The sequence below is a fragment of the Colletotrichum fioriniae genome (assembly GCF_027942845.1).
Source record: "Colletotrichum fioriniae strain IMI 355084 chromosome Unknown scaffold_17, whole genome shotgun sequence".
NCBI classification, from domain to species: Eukaryota; Fungi; Ascomycota; class Sordariomycetes; order Glomerellales; family Glomerellaceae; genus Colletotrichum; species Colletotrichum fioriniae.
The window spans coordinates 60592-85082 of record NW_027076853.1 but is presented as its reverse complement, the minus strand read 5'-3'; the positions used below and the strand labels follow the sequence as shown (position 1 = coordinate 85082).

At 55.6% G+C, this 24491-nt stretch overlaps 7 protein-coding genes across 7 annotated transcripts; 2 read left to right on the top strand and 5 right to left on the bottom strand.

Moving 5' to 3' along the window:
• Window positions 1-55: 55 nt before the first annotated feature.
• LEU4 (2-isopropylmalate synthase (Alpha-isopropylmalate synthase) (Alpha-IPM synthetase)) lies at window positions 56-2159 on the bottom strand (the record flags this gene model as incomplete). Its single annotated transcript, XM_053199277.1, has 4 exons — window positions 56-208; window positions 273-1850; window positions 1918-2062; window positions 2152-2159. The coding sequence occupies 4 exons, from the start codon at window positions 2157-2159 to the stop codon at window positions 56-58; spliced, it is 1884 nt and encodes a 627-aa protein (XP_053043260.1).
• Window positions 2160-5036: 2877 nt separating this feature from the next.
• On the bottom strand, window positions 5037-6929 carry N0V96_011234 (uncharacterized protein; the record flags this gene model as incomplete). The annotated part of the gene is made up of 1 exon (XM_053199278.1): window positions 5037-6929. One exon carries the CDS (start codon window positions 6927-6929, stop codon window positions 5037-5039), a length of 1893 nt encoding a protein of 630 aa, XP_053043261.1.
• Window positions 6930-13075: 6146 nt separating this feature from the next.
• Window positions 13076-13820, top strand: N0V96_011233 (uncharacterized protein; the record flags this gene model as incomplete). The annotated part of the gene is made up of 3 exons (XM_065759207.1): window positions 13076-13131; window positions 13198-13252; window positions 13443-13820. The coding sequence occupies 3 exons, from the start codon at window positions 13076-13078 to the stop codon at window positions 13818-13820; spliced, it is 489 nt and encodes a 162-aa protein (XP_065612104.1).
• A 295-nt stretch (window positions 13821-14115) lies between these two features.
• N0V96_011232 (uncharacterized protein) lies at window positions 14116-15480 on the bottom strand (the record flags this gene model as incomplete). Its single annotated transcript, XM_053199280.1, has 2 exons — window positions 14116-14691; window positions 14887-15480. The coding sequence occupies 2 exons, from the start codon at window positions 15478-15480 to the stop codon at window positions 14116-14118; spliced, it is 1170 nt and encodes a 389-aa protein (XP_053043263.1).
• A 2085-nt stretch (window positions 15481-17565) lies between these two features.
• MET16 (3'-phosphoadenylsulfate reductase) lies at window positions 17566-18612 on the bottom strand (the record flags this gene model as incomplete). The annotated part of the gene is made up of 1 exon (XM_053199281.1): window positions 17566-18612. One exon carries the CDS (start codon window positions 18610-18612, stop codon window positions 17566-17568), a length of 1047 nt encoding a protein of 348 aa, XP_053043264.1.
• A 2849-nt stretch (window positions 18613-21461) lies between these two features.
• On the top strand, window positions 21462-22964 carry SER2 (Phosphoserine phosphatase; the record flags this gene model as incomplete). Its single annotated transcript, XM_053199282.1, has 1 exon — window positions 21462-22964. The coding sequence occupies one exon, from the start codon at window positions 21462-21464 to the stop codon at window positions 22962-22964; it is 1503 nt and encodes a 500-aa protein (XP_053043265.1).
• A 416-nt stretch (window positions 22965-23380) lies between these two features.
• Window positions 23381-24225, bottom strand: N0V96_011229 (uncharacterized protein; the record flags this gene model as incomplete). The annotated part of the gene is made up of 4 exons (XM_053199283.1): window positions 23381-23428; window positions 23570-23745; window positions 23822-23873; window positions 24115-24225. The coding sequence occupies 4 exons, from the start codon at window positions 24223-24225 to the stop codon at window positions 23381-23383; spliced, it is 387 nt and encodes a 128-aa protein (XP_053043266.1).
• Between the last annotated feature and the right edge of the window lie 266 nt (window positions 24226-24491).

The window sequence follows — 24491 nt, the reverse complement described above, 5'->3', positions numbered from 1 at the left end:
TCTCATGTCCCTATATGCTTGAAAAACGAAAACCGTTAACCCTATGACTCTTCCCTTACAAGCCGTTCGCCTTCTCTTCCAGAACAGATACCACACTCGGTACCTCGCCGTTGGTTCCGTTCGGTGTTTCGAGGTCCAACTCCTGGCTCATGGATCTTGAGGGAATGGGCTTGGCGATGATGGGGCTTCCAGGGCGGCTACCGACGAACTGTACATTCGAACATTAGTACTCAGAACACACCATGTAGAGATGGAGAGTGAGCTCGGCTTACGTTGCTAGCGGCACTCAACAAAGCCGTCAGAGAACTTTGGACCACATCCTCGTGGATGCCGATACCCCAGTATTTTTGCTTCGTACCCGTGGCCGTGCACTCAATGTACGTGGCGGCCTTGACATCACGACCGGCACCAATAGCGTGCTCCTTGTAGTCCTCGACATCCAGGGTGACGCCCACGCTCTTAAGGGCGTTGGCCAAGCTGGAAATGGGACCGTTGCCGCGGCCGCGCAGCTTGTACTCCTTGCCGTCGATGGAGACGACGCCCTCAAACACACGCTTGAGGTTCTTTGTGTCCTGGGTCTTGCCGGGCTGGGGCGGCGCCGGGGACTGCGAGCGGTCGGGCGCGATGCTGTAGTCGACAATGGTGAAGCGCGGGTTGTCGTGGAGGTAGTACGTCGACTCGAAGAGGTCCGTGATCTCGTCCGAGAGGAGCTCGCGACCGAGCTGGTCGGCCTTATCTTGGACGACCTTGGAGAAGGCGACTTGCAGGCCGCGGGGGAGGTCGAGCTGGAGCTTGCGCAGGATGATCCAGGCGGCGCCGCCCTTGCCGGACTGGGAGTTGACGCGAATGATGGCCTCGTAGGTGCGGCCAATATCGGTGGGATCGAGGGGGAGGTAGGGGATCTGCCAGTGCTCGTCGTTGGACTTGACGGTCGACTCGCGGACCTGGAAGCCCTTCTTGATAGCATCCTGGTGGGAGCCGGAGAAGGCGCAGACGACGAGGGAGCCGCCGTAGGGGGCGCGGGGGTGGACGGGGATCTTGTTGCAGACCTCGACCATGTCGATGACGCGGTTCAAGTCCGAGAAGTCGACGTTGGGGTGGACACCCTGTGTGTACAGATTCAGGCCGAGGGTGACGAGGTCCACGTTGCCGGTGCGCTCGCCGTTGCCGAAGAGGCAGCCCTCGACACGGTCGGCGCCGGCCATCTGGGCCAGCTCTGCGGCGGCGACGGCACATCCGCGGTCGTTGTGGGGGTGGAGGGAGACGGCGATCTTCTCGCGCTCGGTGATGTTTCTGCAGAAGAACTCAATCTGATCGGCGTAGACGTTGGGGGTTGACATCTCGACGGTGGCGGGGAGGTTGAAGATGATGGGCACCTCGACGGTGGGCTCCCAGGCGGCCTTGACGGCCTCGCAGATGCGGACGACGAACTCGGGGGAGGTGTCGGAGAAGGTCTCTGGGCTGAACTCGAACTGCCAGTTTGTGCCGGACTGCGAAGGGTCGTCCTTGGTCAGGGAGCGGACAAGCTTGGCGCACTTCACTGCGAGCTCGACGCTCTCGTCCTCGCTGAAGCCAAATACTACCCTACGGAAGCACTCGCTCGTGGCGAGGTAGATGTGGACGATGGCGTTCTTGGCACCCTTGAGGGACTCTACTGTCCTCCTGATGAGGTCCTCGCGGCAGGGGGAGAGGACCTGGAGGTATACATCATCGGGGATGGCGCCGGGGGTCTCGATGAGGCGGCGGGTGAAGTCGAAGTCGGTTTGCGAGGCAGAGGGGAAGGATACTTCGATTTCCTTGTAGCCCAGGTCGCACAGCATCTTGAAGTAACGCCATTTCTCGTCACCGTTCTGTGCGAGGAAGCCATGTTAGTGCCACCGCTTCGAGACATTTGAGGGGACCGTGGAGCAGACGAACCATTGGGTCAACCAAGCTCTGGTTGCCGTCGCGCAAGTCGGTCGACAGCCAGCGCGGGGCTTTTGTGATTGTCTTGGAGGGCCATTGACGGTCAGGGAGGTTCAGAGCCGGGAAGGGCTTGTATTTCTTCCACGGTTCCTTGAGCCTGGTATTTGAGCAATGTCAGTATAAGTCTCCAAGGCGGGTTGCGTCTAGTTTCTCGTGTGGTTTTTGGGCGGCAATTGAGTCACCTACATGGGCATCTTGGGCGAGTGCGGGGCAGACTTTCAAGTAGTGAACGGAGGGGCGGATCTGTTCCTGGTGGGATGGCGTCACAGTTTGGTTTGGAGAAAACGGGAGAGAAAGAATAGCTTGACCAGCGGGAAGAAGCAAAAGGTCAAAAGCTAAAGAGGGTATTTGTAGAAGAACAGTCGATGGGATTGTACTTCAGAGTCGGGGGTGTAAGGGAAGGATAGGAAAGGGAAGAAAGAATTGAGTCACAAAGTTCGTAGTCGCAAAGATCCGGGGACTACGAGCACGGAGGACGTGGAGAGCCATGGTCGCCCGCCCCCCCCTTCTCTCCTCCACCAGAAACGGCATTAAGAGAAGGGAGCGGCCCAAAGGTATGCATGTACCTCACACGCTGCCTATGATTCAATCTTTTGCTATTCGTTTTTATTTTATTTCGAATTTTTGCTTTGCTGGATTGGATAGAATCATGTCATTAAAGCAGCCACTCGCATGTCTGGATTTTCCCATCACTCCACTTGTTGTCGTTGTCTGTCACCGTGAGGTACACCTACACGCACCTAGAAGACTTCAATCCCGTCCCGCATGCCGGCCGGAGAAAACAGCACAAGGCACCATCGAGGCAATTTTCAGGCCATTGGATGGATGTACATGCAGTCTGCCCTTTCCCGCAGCGCAGGGCCGCAAATCGATGCCCAGCTCCTTCGCATTGGACGGAGGCAGTCGTACCAGCCGCAATTGCCAAACCTATTTTTTTTTTTAATCCCCTTACAAAAAAAATCTTTTTTTTACCTTTTTACCCTCCTTCGCCCTTTCTCCAACTTCAATGTCAAGGCGGGGCAATGCCCGTGCCCACAGACCCCACACTACGCCCTCTGGGACGCCCTCTGGGACGCCCTCTCGACGACATTCAACGGTTCTGGTTGGCTGGTATCACCGGTTGCGGATGGCGGGGTTGGAAGTTGCGCAACAGCAGGGGGGCAGCAACCATCCACGGCGGGCAGGCACGCAGGATAGGTAGCAATGCTGTCATCGCGGCCAATTGCAGTGCAAGACGGCTATTACTCGGCCGTCGCGCCAACAGTTGTCTGTACCTAAGGTACCTTGGGTACCTTATGTATTCAGACTCCTATCAATTCCGCTCTGGCCTTCGTCTGAATTCTCAATCTTGGTAGAGGCTGCATGAACTGACTCGTTCTCTCCATCTTGGGTGCTCGAAGAAGACAGTCACTCCTTGTAAAGCTCGGCCGCATAATGCCCTTCCAGAACACCTGGAATCCACTGTAGCAACAAGCTCACTGTTCAATCGGCCCTCTGAGAGCCAAGTTTGATAATAAACAGTGCAAGGGGAGTTGTCGTCAAACGTATGCCGAACCTAACCGCCCGTGTAATCCAAGCACATCTCCGAACATCGCTCGCAAATTATTCAAGTTTTCCGCAAGAACCCCACGGTCAACTTATCGTGCGCCATGTGGTGGCCCGGAAAGGAGTCGGTGATGGGGCGGACGGGCCCACTGCCCTTTTAGCCCCGGCCGATGACCGGCTCGGTTTGCATCGCACGTCCAAACCCCCTTCACCGCGACTCTCTCCACGATCGATGAGGCTGATCGATCCAAACCAAACTTTCCAATGGGAGAGGTTGTATTTGACTTGATGCGGCTGACTCGGAGCTTCAGACTTCTGGGGTATCTCTCTCTCACAAAAGAGAAAAGAAAAAAAAAAGCCGATGGTTTCCAGAGGCCATGGCTGATGGAGTCAGAGTGGTCTGGGATGTACGAACCCCACAGGCTGGTTCCTGATACCCGTACGTGCCGTAAGGTAGTCATCATCTTGCGGCTGTGAGAGATCCGAGTGAATCTGAAGCCGTCTTCAAAAATGTGACGCGCGACTCCCAACATATTACCTGCTCATCTAGGTACCCCGACTACAGGAATCTGGCAGCACAGCATACATAGATTCCAGCGTTCGATTGCAATGTATGATATGGATATGAAAGCAGCCACACGCGTGCTACCCCAGCCGTTTAGCGAACTTGTTGGCCACGCCAGCTCCGTCATGGGCTGAGTCACAGCTGAACCAGATGAACCAGATGTCTCAAACTCCGCACATCCACTTGCGACTTCCTCATTCGAGAAAGTCCTAGCCGGCAACGTCGTCTAAGAAGTGCCCCCCCAAGGCACCATCAATAGTTAGGATGCGGAGTGGATGAGTGAGAAGCCGCTCTCCGATGTCTCCTTTCAGGGCACGTACTTCGTATACTAGTTTTGACCGAGAAGTCGTACAGCATTGGAGTTTAATATACGTTGGGAATCCAAACATGAAGCTGCCATTGACAGCATCTTCGTCACGTTGTTCAGGGTATGCAGGAGATCACGCAATGGCCGATAGGGAAGCTGGAGGTTTGTTTGAAATCCGATTGACGTCTTCGTCTAGGTAGGTCTATCTTCATGACAGGCGGGTGCTATTTACAACGACAGAGTCATATCAACCTGCTGCTTTGTCTCGCAGTGGGAGATGTGTTCTGTGTGTGGGGGGATATATACGTCCAACTATTAGACAAAATGTCTTCCCAGAAAACCTAGGGAGACCAGAAAAAACTGCCCGAGGCAACCGGTGGGAGAGAAAATGTGTCCAGAGTCCACCTTTCCATCCCATGTGTTCAGCCCCAAAGAGTTGGTGTGTGAAATATGTACACAGATAGAAGAGAGCGAGCCATTAGAGACAAGGCATCGGCCGTGAGAAGCATGACCATGTCGATCTGATCCTGATGATCCGCAAAAAATAGAGATAGTGAAAACACTGCGCTTTTCCCCGCTTGGTACCGTTGACGCCCAAAGATTTGAAAATCATGTCCACTTCGGATCTGTTGTGGGGTATCTTTCTTCTTCTCTTTACCACGTGAAACTCTCCTCCACAAAGTCGACCACTGTGCCCTCATCTTGCACCTCTCTCACCGCAGATCTCACATCGTCAGCAAGAGCGCCGGGGCCGCAGATGTGGACGCACATTGCGCCCTGCTGCTCCGACACCTCACGCTTCATAATTAGAGGAATGTTGGGGCGACCAGGGAACATCTGGACTGTGTTGGATGCCGAAACAATCTGCTGAGAGTTCTGGGGGCGAGTAATGTATAGCTGGATACGGAGGATGTCCTTGCGGTTGGGGAGGCGAAGGATAGTATCCATCCAGGGACGGACCCACTCGAGAGCCTCGTAGTCACGGACGATCCAGACGAGGGTGATGCGTCTCGTGGCAACGCTGCCATTGTTGTAGCCATCGATGAGGGGCTTGAGGTAGGAGATACCGTGGGTAATGCCAGTAGCGCCAGCGAAGAGGACAGCGTGACCATACGAGTCGAGCGAGTGATGGCCGCTGTAGGGACCTTCAACGCAAGCCTTCATACGGATGGCGCGGTCACCACTCTGGCGGGCGACGTTGTAGAGGTCGCGAGTGAAGCCACTCTGAGCACCGATAATGAAAGAGATGGAGGTCGTCGTGTTCTTCTTGTCAATGGCGGTGAGCGTAGCCTTCTCCTCATCCACTCCGAGAGGCAGCGAGCGGTGGTCAGGAATATGCTCAACCCATCCGATGGAGAAGGGGTGGCAATCCCAGGGGCGGATGTCCTTGAATCGCAGGTAGGCGTGGGTGCCAGGCTTGACGTCGACGTAGCGAGGGAGGTTCATGGTGACACGAGTGCACTCGCCAGGAACGGCCTCGACAATGGCATCGGTGGTACCGCGATCAGACCAGTTCATGTAAGCGACACGAACAATGCGGGCCATGCGCTCAAGGAACCAAAGGATGAAGATGGCAATCATCCAGGGGAGTTGGGGAAGGCCACCAGGGAGACCGGCGACGGCGCAGTGGATGTAGGTCATCAGGAAGATGAAGAATGCGAGGATGATGTGGACGTTGAGGAAGGTCTCGTAGAAGGCGTGGCGAACGGGCGAGAACGACAGGATCATGATGACGATGAGAGCCAGCGTACCAGCCATGCCTGAGCCGATAAAGAGCTCGTTGGACATCCTATGCCAAACGCCATCCCATCCGCTGTCGGCGATCTGGACAATCAACCAGGCAATAGTGTGAAGGACAGCCTCGATGACAGACATGCGGCCAACCCATCGGTGAAGAAGGTTGTAGGTGTCGAAGCTGACGTGAAGCATGCCGATCAACGGGTTGTTGCGGCCGGCAAGAATGATGAGCGGCACCATGTTGACCACAGAGAGCGTGCCGGAGCGACCACGAAGTTCGGCGCAGAAAGAGTACAGGTTGGCATTCTCCCAGTTCAGGAAGAACATGTAGATCATGTTGCTGGCGATGTAGAATCCGAGGATGACGCTGTGCATGCGAGAGGGCAAGGTGCCGATGCCGATAGCGCTCGAGAGCTTGATCTCCTTGTTGTGGCGTTTGTTCCAGAGGGGGGCGTACATGAGATGCTTCTTCAAACTGGGCATCCAGTTCCACTGAGCCGTCTTCCAGTAGTTTTGCCTCTCACCCTCAACCGACATGGCCGAGACATGACGAAGCTGGGCCCAAAGGATACGGCTGATAGTGATGACCAAAACGACGATGGCCATGCCACCGAAGCTAGCCCAGAGCATATCCTTGAACAGCATGTTGACGGGCTGATTTACACCAGCAAGGTTGGAGTGGTAAGGAGAGATGGTGGAGGAGGCCTCAGCCGCCCCCGTCGTGGCAGCGGCATGAGCACGCTGTTGAAGGATCTGGGTGGGGATGAGATCCGCCACCAGGCCGGCGATCCTGCGCCGGTGAGAGTCCATCTGGTCAGATGTGTTGTTTGTGTTTGCTGTAAATCTCAAAAGTCGAGTATGAAAGGTCAAGGAGCGTTCGTTTCTCCTGAAGACGTGAGCTAGATAGCCTCGTTCGGTTGGGCTAGGCTAATTGCTAGAACGGTCCGGCAGGCGCGAGAGCGAGAAGTCGGATTGTTATCGAGAGTGCTAGTCGGTTACAATGTCATTGTGCTTCGGGTCGAGAGCAAAGTGACAAAGAAAGAACGGGGATAGCAGGCCTGTTCCGAATAAGTGAAGCGGAAGCCTTTGTAAGTATCAGCACAGTGTCGACGGTGACGTGTGATGAGTTGAGGTGCTGCAGGAGACCGAATCACTGAGGAATGCGTCCAACCTCGAGGTGAGTGATGTGCGAAGCTGAATGACGGAGCGTCAAGTCAACCAGGGGAAGAAAAAGCCGGATGGTCGTTGCGTCGATACCCTTGTGCTGATCGTTTGTCTGGAAGCGAGGGCGGTCGGTCTATTGGCGATCCAAATGAGGGCAAGGTCGATCTGAATCTGGCCGAGCAGCAGCCGGTTGAACAAATTGAGAAAAGGCAGGTGGCTGAAGTTGACGTATGAGAAGACGGGGGACGAAGCAACGTCAATATAACGTGCGTCTTTTAGGTGGTCCTTCGCAGTGTCTTGTGCCGCGTCCTTTTCGGAATCGAGGAGCCGGAATCCCTTCTGTCGAGTGTGGAGAAGTTGAGCAGGTGAGTGATGGGGATTTTCAAAAAAGCTGAAAATGCCCAGATTGCTGGATGACGAAAAAGAAGTAAAACAAGACAACGGAGACGTTGACAATGTCTTGAATGTGATGCGTAGCGCGAGCTTTTTTTGGGTTGTCTTGGAATGAGAGAAAAAACGAGTGTACACCGCCGCTGACGGAGTTGGATTGAATGGGAAAGAACGAGCGTGGGTTTGTTCGATATTCGAAGGCAGAAACCGAGCGCTGATTTGCCGAAAGGAAGGGGAGGGGGGTGTGTAATCAACAAGCGAGTATTCTCACGTGGTTTTAGTGAATGTGGAAATGTTTTTCAAGGAAGGTGCAAACGGTGCAAAAGAGCAAGAAAAGAGCGTGAGGGAAGGAAGGTGCAGTGAGGGTGGTGATGTGGTTGTAAGTTCCAGAGTGAGGTTGGAAGGGTCGGGTTCAACGGTCGTTGTTTCCGTTTTTGCCTGGCAGTTGGTGGGTGGTGGTGTGTTCGTCCAATGACCTCAGATGTTCAGTTTCCCCCTGCTGTGTGTTTCGCGCTCTCTCTTTTTCTTTCGTTGCTCAGTCCTTTGTTCCTCGAAACAAGTCCAAATCGGTATCCACCAAAAAAAAGAAGAATACGTGTAACGTCGTCGAGTGTTGTCCAGCCTCTCTTTTGCAAAGAAGAAAAATAGTCGAATTCCAGAATTCCAGTCGAAGGCGAGCCGTCTCACCGAAAGGAGACCGAAGAGAGTCAGCGTGACAACGTGCGAGGAGAAACAGAGAGTGGTTGGGATCACCGGGCGTGGAGAGGGCGATTAAGGTACTTTTAAGAGACTGGCTGGGACGGGCCATGAAGGACCTCCTGCGAGCCACGACGGGGCCGGGGGGGACCCACGGTAGCGCCGCCGAGAGGCTCCTCTCCTCTTGCTAGGTAGGTTATGGCTCCTCTTGGGGCGGCCTGGACTGCATGCTGCTGGGCTCTAGCTGGGAAGGGCAACATGGTCCATTCCCAAATCCCCCTGGATCTGAGTTGGCGTGCAAGGGCAAACGGGAATGACTGGATCGACTGGACCTCACAGCCCACGCTTGACTGGTTTCTGCCAGCTTCTTGCTCATCTATTCGCAGGTACACGCAGGCTCCAGCACTCCCAGCTGGCTTCGGCAAGTATCCGTTTTCAAACCAGGATACAGATACAGACAGATACGGGGACTCCTCTGCGCCAATGACCTGCCAAGCATTCTCACGAACGAGACGACGAACCAAGGTCGGGCATGGCATGGCATGGCATGGCACAGTTCGGTACCTGCGTGGCCCTCACATACGCGGTGCGCTAGCCATGTACCCCTTTTCCACTCCGCGGCTACGTGCGACTGCCTTGTCAGCTTGATACCGATTCCAGTCCTACCACCTGAACCGTATAGAGTACTACAGACGCGCAATTCTCAACTCAATGGTCAGAAAGAGGAGTAACTCCAAGGGTACCAAGACCACATCTGCCCACCGAGCTGTCAGTCTAACCCTATTCCGATCCTTTGGTCGCTGGAATGGAATCACTGCGCCTTGCACATCGACCCACGTACCGGTGTTGCTCATGCCAGTGCCAACTGATGACCCCGGCGGAGATGGCGAATGGAGCACGGCAAGCAAGTCAACAACGCAGGAACAGGAATAACCCAGGGAAGCAAAGGGACTTCGCACTTTGTGCAAGACTGAGGTGAGAGTGGGATAAAAGGAGGGGGGTCATGGCCAGCGGTCAAGAAGAGGCAAGTCGCTCACAGTAAACGCAGGGATGTCACTGACGGGGGGATACGTACACAGGCACTTTATTCTGTACACACAGGGACAGGCTCTGAGGGAGTCGATCCCTGGTCGCCAATCATTGAGATCCAGTGTTACCGTTCGCTGAGGCTGAAGGGATGGCCCCTGGCTGCTCGGCCGCGTTGATTACCATGATTTTCATTCGCTTCCCTCGTCTCTTGACAACCCGGCACCTTAATTGTTCTTCCGGGAGCCATTCGTCGGCGAATCTTTGTCTTGGGACGGGTGGAATGCTGAGGGATAACATGTCCTCTACTTCGTCGTCAAATCTCATGCCGCAAACGGTCTCACCCTACGCCTCGGTCATCCCAAAATCAGGGACTTGGGGTCCTCAGGGTCTACGGATTAATGGGAACAAAGTGTGTTCGCTGCACAATTACAGGCTCTGTTGATTGTTCATGGCTCGCTAACTCAGGACACCGCTACAACTTGGCCATTGCAGCTCCCTTGGCTTCTGCTGGGCGATTCCGCCGAGCCGTCGTTCCTGGCCAAACGCGCAGTCTGAATGGCCCAGTGTTTCCAGGCTTTTCGCCATCGTCCAGGCCCCTGAGCGATTTGACTGGCCAAAATCAGTTCTTGGGCTTGCCAGTGTGGCAGCATTGCTGACTGGACTGGGCCGCTCAGAGGGCTTGACAGCCAGCCAGGGCCCCTCATCCAGGGGCGAACGGACACAGACTAGGAAATGACAGGGGAGGAGACCGGACGAACAAGGATACGGGCTCGGGTGAACACTCGCCCTCGACCTATCGGCTAGTGTAGTGCCAGTTGGACCAGTTCGCGCAAGATGCCAAGCACAACAACCAATCCTTCTCATGAACTGCTGCTGATTTGCTGCTTCTCTCTCATGGGTCCGACTGACCCTGAACTTGACATGTCTCCTCGGCTTCGCACATGGCACGAAGCTGCAGGAATTCTCGACTTGTATGGAAGATCCACCAAAAGTGACCGAACACGACGGGTCCTTCGGGTCTCTTCTTGGCCTCTCATCCACCGTCCAACAAGGTCTCCTCTGCCCAGCCGCCAAGGAACACGTTGAGATGAACGAAAAGAAATTCCAACCATTGGCTGGGCCACCGACTTTTCAATCCAAAAGACCTCGTGGTTCCCTTCGTTGTCTCGCCTTGGTGACCCCATGGGCCGACCGTTGGAATCGACTCGCCTAGTCGGCGAGTGTCTCCAAAGCCAGAGACAATATTGATAACATCTTCATCCGTTGAGATTCCCGTTGGTCTCCATCGGTCATCCGCATCTTTGGGCCCTGTTTGGCGCCAGGCTTGATCTGATTCACTGAATTGAGATCCAAGCCGAGACCAAAGCCGTTCGGTCCAACGCCACGAGGTCACCAGCACAGGCTACTCTCGATTCTGCGTACTAGTGTATCAGAAGGCATCCGGATTCCGATGTGGTGTGGAACGGTGACACAGACATTGTTCACAAACGGGGCCATAAGATGCGCGGCTATCGTCGTATCCATTTGGGACCCAACCATTTTCCTCCCTTCCGGAATGCTGGAAGACACGGCAACTGACGCTCGGGGTGATGACGAACTGATGGGTATTCAATGGAGGAGCGAATTCCCAAAAGGAGTTCGAAAGCCTAACCCACCGTCCACTCATTGCTCAAGCTGTCTGAGCATGTGAATCAACCCCTCACATAGTCATCAAACCACGTCTCAGGCATAATGCTGTGCCGTATCTCTCGGCCGATTCTGCTGTGGCATTCGCCTGACGTTCCGTGGTACCGCTCTGGAACTTACCGTGCTCTCGACTCATCAACCAAAGCATCAAGTATTCTTCTTCCTTTTGCCATGACTGACATCAACGGTATCCCTATCTCATCTACCCTGCAAGTCGTAAATTGCAACCGAGGGATCGTAATCGAACGTTACTCGGATCTCCAGTACTACTGGAACCATTCGGTCGGCTGTTGAACGGACGTTATCTACCCCTCAATGAAATTTTAGACTCATACGCTTGTCATCGAGGACTCCTGTCACGGCTGCAGTTCACAGAGTCTGTGTGGTCTGTCAGGAGTCAAAGCTCGGTCTGATCTTGATAGCAATCAACCCTTTCGGCATAGGGCATCCCGGCCCTCGCATGGCCCCCGAACAGCAACCAAGCAAAAAAGCCAAGACACACAGTAGAGGGTATTCACAAGGGACTCCATCGGAGACGGAGCGATGAACCGACTGGGTAAACCATCCCACGTTCTTGTCTCCTTCAAACCACCAGCGAATTTTCTTCAATCGCGCCTTTGGACCTCGCAATTCTCGTCGAGCCGCATACAAATTGCGGGATGTGACGGCGTAGCCGTGCCCGCCGGGGTTCCAGCTCAGTTTAGCGGGCAGTCCCTGGTAAGCGTCGTTGCAAACAAATTAATGCACCCGAACATCCCAGCACTTGGCCTCGGAGCCAGATTCCGTATAGAGGCGTCTTCCCTCCTTCCAGGGCCAGGCTCCCAAGCTCAACGTCCACCATGGTTACTTGACATCCTCTCAACCGCCTGGCCGGGTCGACCAGATGGGCCACAGTATCTAGAGGGGCCGAGGGGATTCTGCGAGGGAGGACAGCCGCCCGCTCAAAGGCGCCAGCAACCTGCCAACATGCCTGGGAGGTCTGGGAGGAGGCCTGGAAGACTGCAGACGTGCGGTGGGTGAAGAGGGGATGCCCCCATGAAGTCATTTGCTTGTTCGGTGGCCTATCGTTTCAATGATATTGCAGGCCCCGTCCGCTTCAGGTGAGCGTTGGCATGCATTAGCACACAAACGCGTGCAGATGAAGCCGAGATATTCGGACGGTTCGTGAGATTTGTTCAAATTTCCTCATCTTCACTCGTCACTCTAGTCTCTATCTGGATCCGTACGCAGACGCTTCTCTTTCGCGACTAGCCCCTCATCACGATATCTTCTCCTTCCTTTTTCCCTTGCCGCCCTCTTGGCGCCGGGGCGTGCACATTTACCCATCCATCCTGGGCCCAGTGACAACCCAATGCTGAGGGTGTTCGTGGACGCTTATGTTCTGTATCCGTACGCCTCATGGATCTGACCGAGACAGCCGTCCTGTCTCAATCTTGATGAACCAGAAAGCAAACTTGGATTACCCCCATCTGCCAACTCCGCCTATCTGTTGACTGCGATCCTTGAAACAAGATGGGATGATGAAATACCTGGTCCAAGGGCCACGCTGGTAGGAGCGCGGGGGTCACTGTGGATGCGGCCGGCCAGAGGTTAGGGAGATAGTGCTCGTCTCCAAAAGCTTCCAGAACAATGTCCAGAACCTGCGTGTTGTGGGTAAGGCAGAACGGAATATGGGCAATGAGAAATCGGCACCAGCCCGCAACAGCTGTCCGAACACTCAAAACATCATTCTGGCTCGTGGCCCGCAATCCCGCTGGTTCCCTTGTGACCTTATGTAAGCAGGCTCCGCCGAGGTATCCCTCAAGATGACATAATCCTTAGTGGTTCATGTCTTCCTGATGACTAAGGTCGCGGAACATGATGGCTGTCACGTGCACCTTCGCCGGCCCATCGGAGCTTGCAGCTTGACGACCGTCTGTCACGGTCCGGAAAATTCCATACCATCACGGCCAAACATTCAAATCACCTCTCCAGCCATTGAGGCCGCAATCATGGGTGCCAGCGAGTCAAAGCCGTCCTCCAGCACGCCTCCACACCTGTGGAAGGCGTAAGTTCATCCCAATTGCCCCCCCGCTCGCAGAATCCGTCGGCTGATCCAATACGCGCGTAGCAGCTCGCCCAGCGGCATCTCCCACGACCTCGTCGAGTCCCTGCAGACCAGCCATGAGGTAAATGCTGCCTCCCCCATATGAACCGGAACCCTCCCGATGAAAAGCTCTACATCAAATGCCCCAATCGGAGTTTAGTCCTCCGCCTCGACGTTTTCCATCCATACTTCATCCCTCACCCCCGTTGGCGCATCTATTCCCGCAATAAGTCAAACCTCCTCAAGCTAACCTCTCGCCCCAAAACAAACAGACCGACGCATCCCGCACGCAACTCACCGAGATCCAAATCCAGCGCCGCGTCGCCGAGGAGCTGAAGCGCCTGCAGGCCAAGGAGTCAGAGGCCCTCCGCCTCGCCCACGACAAGATCGCTACCGAGGACAAGCCCGCGCCCGAGGGCCAGCGCAGCCACGAGAGCGTCAAGAAGGAGGTCGAGGTCCTGCGCGCCAAGCTGGCCGAGCGCAAAAAGGTGCGCGACCTGCCCGAGGGCGTTGAGACGGCGCGCGGCAACGTCGTGCGGTGTCTGCGGGATAATGACCGCCGGCCGCTCGATTGCTGGCAGGAGGTTGAAGCTTTCAAGGAGGAGGTGAAGCGGTTAGAGAAGGGGTGGGTTGAGAAGATTGTCTCGTGAGTTGGTGAAGGGGGAGGATTATGCTTGAGTCCCTTCTTTTCTCTGGGTCTCCCTGAGAGGCCCTGGGAGGAGATGGACTTGATGAAGGTTTTCTTTTTTGCGTTTCTTGTGGGCCATGAAGGGGGTTAGAGAGATGCGCTGGATCAAGAGAAGAAGCAGGGCAGTAGGTCGTGAAAGTGTAACAACATGCTACTGGCGGGCAAATGATGCAAGAGACAAAAGTGTTTAGATGGCGAATGAATTTTGGTTCACATCACCTCCCCCTTAATGGAAGTCTTTTATTTTTGGTTACTTTTCATATCTCAGTCAATAGCTCTATCGGCCCTTGTTCCTCTGACGGAGCCTTCTGCTCTTTCTGCTGCTCCGTCTTCAGTCTAGCAGCCAATACCTCCTCCTTCCGCCGCAGACCCTCGGCCCTCTTCCGCTCCCTCCTGGCGTCAGCGTCCTCCCACGCGGCGCCGCCCTCGCCCATCTTTGGCGGGGGTCCGGCGACGGCCTCCTGCAGAGCGGTGCGGAACCGCGCGATGCGGGCGGCGTTCTCCACGAAGCGCTCGTTGGCGATATAGAGCAGGTCGCGGAGGTAGTCTGGCGTGACGGTGCAGTGCCGGCGTGCGGTGCCAGCGCTGCCTTCGGTGGCGTCTTCATCGACGTAGCCGATTAGAGACTCGAGGGCGAGGCCCATTGTTCTTACGCCCACCATTGGCGTCACGGGTGATGACGATGACGACGAGGCCGAGGCATCGTCATCGTCTTCGCCTTGTGATGCGGTGGGGAGGAGGTTCAGGGCGCCGCTTTCGCGGAAGCCTGCTGCGAGGGCGCATTTGAGGAGGAGCTGGGCGTGGGATAGAGATGCTGTGAGGACGTGGAGGATCTATGCCGGGGGTGGAGTGGTATGTCAGTCATGTGAGTCTTGTTCACCTGTAGAGTTGTCAGGTGTGGGGGAGTTTGGTGGTAGTGAGTGCCTTGGTGTGAGGCGGGTAAGATTAGGTGTGTGTGTGTGTGTATGTATGTGTGTCGGTGTAAATGAAATCATGCATGAGAGAAAACGGGGGACGGCCTTGCATACCATGGGCTCGAATTTGAAGTGAACAAGCCGCTTCCGTCGCCCAGACTGAGAGCGACCCGATACTCCGACAGCCTGTCCAGGTTCCTGTCCTGCTCCTCTGCCAGCCTCTTCGTCCACGAGACCAAACAAGCGCAGCAGATCCTCGTCGTTGTTGTGCGATCCGGGGACGGGATCATGCGATACGAACAGCCACGTGCCTCCGCCTCCCTTTCCCCCGGGTCCAGCTATCGTCTCGAGGACCGCGGCGGCAGGGGTACCATCGCCTTGGTTGTCTTCAGAAGATGATGGGACTGCTACTGCAGCTGCTGCCGCTGCCCGCTGATCCGTTCCCGCAGCTCCTCCTCCCGCCTTACGCCCTTCGAGGAACACGCTGACGCGCCCCGCGCAGCTGCTCGTCGTGACGAAGCCGTCGAGGGCATTGAGCTCGTCAATCAGCTCGCGGATGCCGACATCCACGGACCCCTTGGGCGAGGCGTCGGTGTACTCTGCGTCGGGCACACTGAGCTGTTCCAGGATCTTGTGTTTGCGGGTGGTGAAGGTCGCTGGTGGGACGGGCAGCTGTTGGTGTCCTTGCTTCTTCTGCTGCGGTGCCATGGTGCTGCTTTCCCTCCTATGCTCTTAGGTACCTTAGACTTGGTAGAAATTCATGCGACCTTGGACTTGAGTGTATTGTGGTGGGGTGTTTTTTTCAACGGAGAGGGGTGTTCCTCTCACTCAACCCGGTGAAAGAAGTCCTTGGTGGCACTAGGTGTTTCTCTTCTGCAGCTTGACTGATTCGGTTGCTGTGAAATGGAAGAAGACAGGGAGGTCGGGCGTGCGTGGGGCGTTGGGCGTTGAGCTGGTTTTTTTGACGCTGGGCTTGCGTGTAAGTGAAGTCTGCCCGCAAGCCAGACTCATGTGAAATGAAAAAAGTGTGCGGTCGTCAGTTCTGTGAGGTATCCCGGCCGTGCGATTTCGTTACTCTGTACACAGTGCATCTTCGGGGCGGAAGCCGGCGAACCCAAGCTTCTTTTATATTACCCTACCCTCCGATGCTACCCTAGGAAACTAGTGAACCAGAGAAGATTTTCTTTGAATCAGGTTATTTAATACGTATGGTGTTGCGTTTTTGATATATCATCTGACTTGACCGCTGCCAAGTCGGTGATCGATGTCCCTAGCTGTACGTGTATGTGCTCCGTTCATTCGCCCGACGGCGCCGGTATCTTGGATGCCCAGAGTCTGCGGTATACTGCTTATCGTAGGACTCTGATTCTGCTTCCTGAATACGTGCCTGATTTGATGCAGGGGAGACCTCGGGAGAGTCCGAACATGTGGTGCACTCATTTGATTTACGTCCGGGTAAAATGACCTGGGAAATCGCTCATGTCTGTTGCGTCAGCTGATCTCGATGATACTTTCAAGGGCTCTCTGCTGCCATGATATCATGAAGCGAACAAATTATCACTATCCTACGGTTCGTTGTGGCGAAACGTCGTGTATAATAGACGGAGAGGATGACTAGATAGAAAGAAGAATCGTGACTTTTGCCACCTACGAGCAATACATATCGCCTAAATATCCATCGATACGTTGTTTGCGTCCTTGTATCTTATCCTTGGCTGTAATACTAATCGCGGCTATCTCTGACTACTCATTACGCATAGTCGTTGGATTATGATTAGATGGCATTATTTTTACAAATAACTGACCTGGCCATGAAAGCAACAACGTTTCTAATTTTCTTGAGGTATCACATCTTTAGACATTACAGTTGGAGAAACTCTTAGTTACCTAAGCAAAAAAGAGCAATGCAGGTTACTCATGTACTATGAGACAGGCCTTTTGCCCGGCTGACCTTTATTATACATCATTCAAGTTATCCCGCCCATTATTCATTCTCTGTGAGCAGCACGTAGTAAGTTACGTTGAAGCTCAGTGCTCATATTGGAGTACTTTTCTGTGTGAGCAAGTACTCTACCATGAGCTTGAATCACGTTTCTTGCCTGGGTGTCAATGAGTTCGTCAGGAGCTGCTTGCGACCCAGCTTTGTGTTCAATTAGTTGGCTTGAATTGAGCTGGCCAACCAACTCCAGGCGCTTCAAGGTTTCTGTCTTGCAATGTCAAAATCACACAATCTTCCCAGTTTAATGGAGAACCATATGATTGCAGTAGTGCTTTATGAGTAACCCATCGTTGTAGATTTGGGAAGGTGGTCACGAGATGTCATCTGAACCAATCTAACTGTCAAAATTAAGCTTTGCAGATGACATGTCAGTGGGCTATCTTTGCCACACCAAAATTTCACTTAGAATGTGTTATGATCTTAAAATACACCGTCAGTGGTTTCCACTAATCCTCCGAATGCGGGGTCCCTGTGGAACACAGAGATTAGAGCCTCACCGCATCTCTTTCCTCACTTCACGTCTCAGTTAAGATCTTCAAGTTTGATTGATCGATTGATTGATTGATTCATAATGTCTCTTTTGCTTATGCTACCTACAAAGTAGAATCGAGTATCCGCCGAACGCGAGATACCTCCTGGCCCATGGCCTGGATTCATCCGGAACGCCTGCATGCTGTCCCGTACCGTCCCTTGATTTTTGTTTCCTCCCTGAACGCCGTCATGCATCATGTATATACAGGTCATTAATAAAGAAAGCAAATCCCAAATCGCACCAGAGCCAAAAAACAACGCTGCTAGATCGATGCGATAGCCTGCTCCTCCCTCTCCGCCTTGACGATGGGCGCGATGGCCGCCTCGCCCTGCTTGGCCGCCTCAGCCGACGACGCGGGGGCGGCGCCCTTGGCCTCGACGGCCTTGCGCTCCATCTCCTCGAGGTACTGGGCGTAGCGCGACTTCTTGTTGTGGATGCCGCACTCGGTCTTCTGCTGGCCCTTCCAGCGGCCGGCGCGCTCGTCCTCGCCCTCCTTGACGGGGACGGTGGAGTGCCAGTCGCCGACGGACTTGTAGCCCTGGTCGAGGAGGTCGTTGTAGGGGACGTTGTGGGTTTTGATGTACTCTTGCACCTGCTTGAAGGACCAGCTGGCCATGGGGTTGATCTTGATGACGCCGCGCTCGTCGTCGACCTCGATGACGGGCATCTTGTCGCGGGCGCCGCCCTGGGAGCGGCGGCGGCCGGTGAGGATGGCGGCGACGCCGAGCTCCTGGTAGGCGCGCTGGAGGGGCTCGACCTTGGCGATCCAGTCGTACATCTCGGCCTCGGTCTCCCAGAGCTTGGGGCCGTACATGGCCTCGAACTCTTCGGTGGAGGCGACGCCGTAGGGCTTGAAGATGTGGAGGGCGACGTTGGGGTAGCGCTCCTGGATGCGGTCGACGAGGGTGTGGGTCTCCTTGAAGTGGTAGAGGGTGTCGAGGAAGATGAGGTCGACGTTGGCGGCGGAAGGGTTCTCCTTTTGGATCTTGGAGAGCATGTCGAGGGTGACGAGGCCGGTGAGGCCAAAGGCGGTCGACTGGAAGAGGTTGGGGAACATGATCTTGGAGAAGCGGAGGATGTCGAGGGGGTGCATATTCTCGAGCTGGTCGTTGAGGTGCTTGAGGTGGGGTTGGGTGAGGGAGATCAAGGGGAGCGCGGGGATGGACGACGATGTCGATGAGGCATCTGTGGCGGAACCATATCCGGACTCGACTTCGACGCGGTCAAGCTTTGCCGCATCGGCGGCGTTCAACCGAGGAGACGACTCGACGGAGGACGTCTGCGTCGTGGGCTCAGCAACAGCAGCCATTGTGTGAGGTTATGTATGAGTTGACGGAGGAGGGGTTTTGGTGAGTGGACAGAGTGTGGTTGCGAGGCACCACGGGTATATGACGAGTAGTGGTTGTAAGAGGGGGTGTGTGTTGAAAACCCGGGGTATAATTCACTCGACAAGGCTTTGATCAAGAGACAAGATGGATAAAAGGCAAATGACGCAAGATGCTGAAGCTGGGGAAAGTGAGTTCAGATGCTCAGATCAGAGAAGAGGAAGAAGGCAGTAGTTGTTTTATGAGGACAAGAGGCACTTAAGGCAGGCAGAACTTACACCGCGAGTTAAAGAGGCGGGAAGAGGAGGACTTGTTCATATTGGGCACAGGGCATCACCAAGCAACATTACTAATTTGCTTTCCAACCCATTCTCAGACAGGAGCCCCGATCGAACCAAAGGCCGAGAGAGGGACTTAGGGACGAGAGCCCGCTTCCCAACTATTGCGCAATCGCAGCTTGTTTGGAGCATCGCATTGAACAAGCGCTGAGGAATTTGCATCTCTAAGCAAGAGGCGTGGTCTGGGAGCAATCACGACATCGACGCTAAACCTTTCGTGACGAAGACGGTGCAAGGTGATTGGTCATAGGTCGCAGGGGTTGCTCCGTACCGTCGAACATCCCGCAATTGCGCCATCGCCCCGGACGCCGGAGTGGATGTTGACAATGGCAAACTTTCCCCAACAGCCGGCCCCGAAAGCCGGGAGCCGTGACGTTCAGAGTATAGATATTTGGGGCCGGACTCCTCCTCCGTGATCACCGAGGGTTGGGGTTCTCCTCATTATCTGGTTCACGATGAGCGCGGTCGAAAATAGGGGCTCAAAGGGGGAAGATCTTGTCGTTGAACAGAAACGCTGGTGTAAGTTCGCCATGATGATGCCATAAGACGTGATTTCGCCCGGGCCACTAGTCGGCTTGGCCTAGTGTATGTGGTCCCGGCAATCGGTCCTGACAAAACACATCGGCGCGGCACGGCAATCGGTACCCGCCCGGCCGTCGGTGTGGATGAGCCGGAGGAGGTGGTCTGCGCCTCTCTGTCAATGTCAGCAATCCCACGCCGGACAACGTATCTCCATCGCCCAACCAGTCACCATGCGAGTTTCGTCTCCGATCAAGGGCATCATCCATGGCTACTCGCCTGCGATATTTTCTGACAAACCCACAGTTGGGTTTCAACACCAGATGTGTTTCGACCGCTAACACCGCGGAAACGCACTTCGTTTACCGACTTGTTCCGAGAAGGAGCTTAGACATTCGCCGCGTCCAGCGCCTCTTTAAATGAATGGGGTGCGAACCTCCATCTGTCTGCGAGATCATGAGGAAACGCTCTCATTGTGATTCGGTTCAATGACTCAGAGTAGGTACTTCAACCAAGGAAACTGAGCAGACCAAGGCTTCTTGGACCCTTTTGTTTCTTGGCCAACATTTCGACATCCACAAGTGACCGGAGATGTGTTGGCAGGGACAGCTGTGAGGGCTTCCACTTGGATGACCGCTCATTCATCATCCTGCGCCGTTGTCTGCCTCCCTTGGCCAAAGCAGAAGCAGACGCAGATGGAGAGGCAGACAGACATGCCGATTACGGCTCCCTGCCGCTGCGCCGTTCTGGAAAGAGCGTGGAGTCTAGGCTCCGGACAGATGGCATCTGGCCTAGTCTCCATGATGTGGACAGTGTCTGGTGTTCGGTGTCTGGTGCAAGCGTGCGTCTTATTTCCGCGCGGCTCCGGCTCTCTATCAGCGGAGCCAGCTCCTGAAGCAATGATCAGTTTTCGGTCGACGCGGTGACTGGTGGATGACAAACCTGCCAGCGGACGAAAAAAAAGCCAAGGCCAGGCTGTACTGCGTGCCTGCCAATGACCAACACAGTAGGTGACCAAGGTAGGGTAAGGTGCGGCAGGCCAGTGCGTGATTCTGCGTACGCTAGTACGGCGATAGGGCTGTCCTGGCATCGTTCCTGACGCTCCCTTCCCTTGACGACCAGCGTCGGTACATAGATTCGGGCGAGGCTGATGGTCCCGCAGATCGTCGGAAGGGTGACTTTCTCATACTTGGCTTCCAGCTCACGTGTTCGGACTTCTGGCCAAAGTTTTCTCCTTTCACCCTGGACGGAACCCGGAGATGACTGACCGACCTCACAGTGATGTAATTGAGCCTCACCATGTCATTCGGATCGGGCCTCCTTTCCCCCCTTCAGCTTATCAGAAGTTCAGAAAAGAATTTTAGGAGGGGTAACCACGTGATTCTGGCGTCCACTTTGGGGAAAACCACGGTCCACGGCTCAAGGAAGGTCCCACGGGAGAGCTTGCCATGCGACGCCTAGCTCAGCCAATGGCGCGCCGCCCAAGACGTCGGGACACGGGAGTTGCGGGGCCTCGTTCGGATCCGGACCAGTGACGGCGAGGCGGGGCGCACAGTCAGACTTCACAGTGCACCAGCGCCCGCCAGCCCTCCGCCGCGAGGCCCCATCCTCTCTCTCTCTCTATCGTCTGTCGTCCAACCACGCCAATATGTTTTACCTTTCGAAACAATGAGGGCTACTAAGTTGAGCTGAGTCTTTAAGCTTCACGTTCACCACCACGCCGGGCCCCGAGCTTCTGTCTTTACCCCTCCTCCACCTCTCTCGCGCTTTCTCTCTTTGTCTCCCCGCAATCTTCCAAGCCGCCGCTGCCGTCGCCGACAGCTGTTGCTGAAGGTCCCTTCCACCTCCTGCATCGTCCTCTATCCGTCCCGTCTCTCAGTGTCCCGTTCACCCTCCGTCCCAGCCTTGTCTCCGTCTCGGACCACCGTAGTTTGAGCCCGCCGTAGAGAAAATATACGAGAGAAATCATTTACGCCATGGCCGACGCAAGCCCCGCCAAGTCGACAACGTCGCCCCGACCTCAGCTGACCTCGTCCATGAGGAGCAGCTCCTTCCTGCGCGAGCACCAGCAGTACCGGCCTCCCCAGCACCCAGAGAGCCGCTTCGGCATCGACACTGTCGTCGAGGACCTGAGCAACGTCTCCGTCTCCCCGCCAAAGCAGCACAACCAGAACGCCAGCCACAAGCACTATGCGGGCTTCAACGGCATCCCCTCGGAGGACAACCCGCCCACTATCCGCAGCGGCCTGAACCACAGCTACTCGCACCCCAATTGCGCGCCCGCGGGTGGGAAGAAGCAGTCGCGCCTGGTGGCCACGCTCTTCTATAAACCGAACAGCGGCGATAGCGTCGGCCACCACACGACGACAGCGGACGGCGGAGCAAGCGGCAGCCGTGTCGCATCCCCCCCGACCCTCACCTCCGACAGCGCCAGCGGCAAGGAGTCCCTCCCGGCCAACTTCGCGCCGACCCAGGACCCCGAGTCCTTTCCCCTCGAACCCCCGACCCTCGAGCCCGAGAAGCTCGACCACCTGTACGGCTCCCACGTCTCGCCCATGTGCGTGACCTCGTTCCTGCACCTCATGTCGACCTTCCCTCTCCCAGCCGGCGAGTCCGACTACAGCTCCTCCCACCGCTGCCTCGACAGCCAGGAGAACCCGCGCGTCGTCGAGCTGACCCTCGACCCGGCCCCCTGCCAGAGCTACCTCAGCCTGACGGACCTGCGGCGGCACGAGCTCATCTACCGCTTCGAGAGGGAGTGGAGCGTCGACGTCGCGCTGCAGCCCGACACCCTGTGGCGCCGGCACCCACGCCTCGTAGTCTTTGACATGGACAGCACCCTCATCACGCAGGAGGTCATCGACCTGCTCGCCGCGACGCTCACGGACCCGCCCGACCTGGCCGCGCGCGTCGCCGACATCACGCACCGCGCCATGCTCGGCGAGCTTGAGTTCGACGCCGCGTTCCGCGAGCGCGTGCAGCTCCTCAAGGGTCTGCCCGCATCCTGCTTCGAGCAGCTGCGGCCCGTCCTGGACGTGACGAAGGGCGTGCCCCGCCTGATCAAGGCTCTGAAGCGCCTCGGTGTGAAGACCGCGGTGCTGTCGGGCGGGTTCCTGCCCCTGACGAGCTGGTTGGCTGGCGAACTGGGCATCGACTACGCGCACGCCAATGAGGTTGTCATTGACGATGCTGGAAAGCTCACTGGAGAGGTCAAGGGTCTTATTGTGGGCAAGGAGCGGAAGCACGATCTGCTGATTGAGATTGCGGCCAAGGAGGGCATCGATCTGTCGCAGGTCGTTGCCGTGGGCGATGGCGCAAACGATCTGCTGATGATGCGCGCGGCGGGCTTGGGTGTTGCGTGGAACGCTAAGCCGAGGGTGCAGATGGAGGCTGATACGAGACTCAACAGCGAGAGCTTGTTGGACTTGTTGTACCTCTTTGGGTTCACGGGAGATGAGATTGAGCAGCTCGCCTCGTAAATTGGCCGGCGGCTTATGTAGACTTGTGTGGGTGTGGGTGTGGGAGTGGTGTTGTGGGCGTCAGTCGAATGGTGGGTGTTTTGGGTAGTTGGGTGACACCGAGGCAAGGCATTGCTGTTTTTTTGGGAGAATTTTTCTTACTCGCCCTCATGATTCAATTGCATGCCATTGAGCTTCCTGCTGCGAAGATGTTGAGATGAAATCTTCCTTCATGAGTCTCCGAGCATATAAAATCGGCCAACGTCGCTTGATGAGCCGCGAGGCCGAGTGATGTAGTTTCAACTTTGGAGATGCTGTCCTAGGTAGAAAAACGTGGATAAAACTGAATTCTCCCTATCTACACATGAAAACCACCTTCCGCCAGTTGCACATACTGTGCAAAAACACATCTTATCAACGCAGGTATCTCTAATTCTTTAAGGGTAGCCGTCCTTGCCCCACTTGTTGTACTTTTCGTGCAATTCCTGTGTCATGAAGCGTCAGCTCGGCTATCTCCTCCGGCTGCAAATCCCGACGAATCCCGGGCCTTGGAGCAAAGTCGACCTCCCAAGAACGGAGTCTCTCCGTCGTGGCGGGATCAATCAGAAAAGGTATATCAGACGAACCTTGGGGAGAGTGACATCGGGAATGATGACAGTGTTGACGGCGCTGGGAGCGTCTCTGGGCTCGTTTGCGGGGTTGCCACCGGGGTGGTACTTGTACTTGCCCTCGCTGTCGGTCTCCCAGGGCATACCGGCCTTCAGGACGGGGCTCTCGGAGGTAGAGGAGGTGGGGGAGCGGCCTGCGCGGGGACAGAAAAAACATCAATGGCTATTCCAATCGTCAAGGGGAATATCACAATTATTCCTCAGACGTACCGAAGTAGAGGCCGGCACCGCCGAGGGCAGCAACCATGACACCGCCGAGGATCTGTATGACGAAAATTCCGATTAGCCTTCCATTCCGGCTTTCTTGCATGCATTTGTTTTTGACGCCGCTACCAGCCAGGCCGTCCGCATCCCTCTGCGCAACTATCGCTTCTTCGTAGACTGAGCGATATATTCTGGCTACCTCGAAGCTCGGCTTCGCGGGGGAAGGGATGCGGTGGAGGTTGGACGGCGGACGGGTCGATCTAAGGGCATCTCGGCTGGATGGACGGGATATCACGCACGAGGGTCTCGGGGTTGCGCTTAGACTCCTGAGTGAGGGTCTGCTTGGCCTGCTCGTCGGCGAAGCGGCGGATGGAGGTAGAGAAGGCGCGGCGGGCGACGAAGGAGGCCATTGTTGCGGTGGTTGACGGGGTGTCGTTGAGGTGTGATGTTGTGAGTAGTGTCGGCTTGTCGTATGATTTCGGAGCTTCAGGTTCGTCGAGACAGGATCCCAAGGTTGAAATTCGGGAGAAACGATTGGCCGGGCTTATGGGTGGAAGGTGATTGGTCAATCGATGGCGATGTGGGCATTACCTCATCCTACACCGGCTAGATGACTACTATGCGCTTAAGCCATTCAATCCGCTAAGCCGTATAACTGACTAACGGCTTCCTAGCA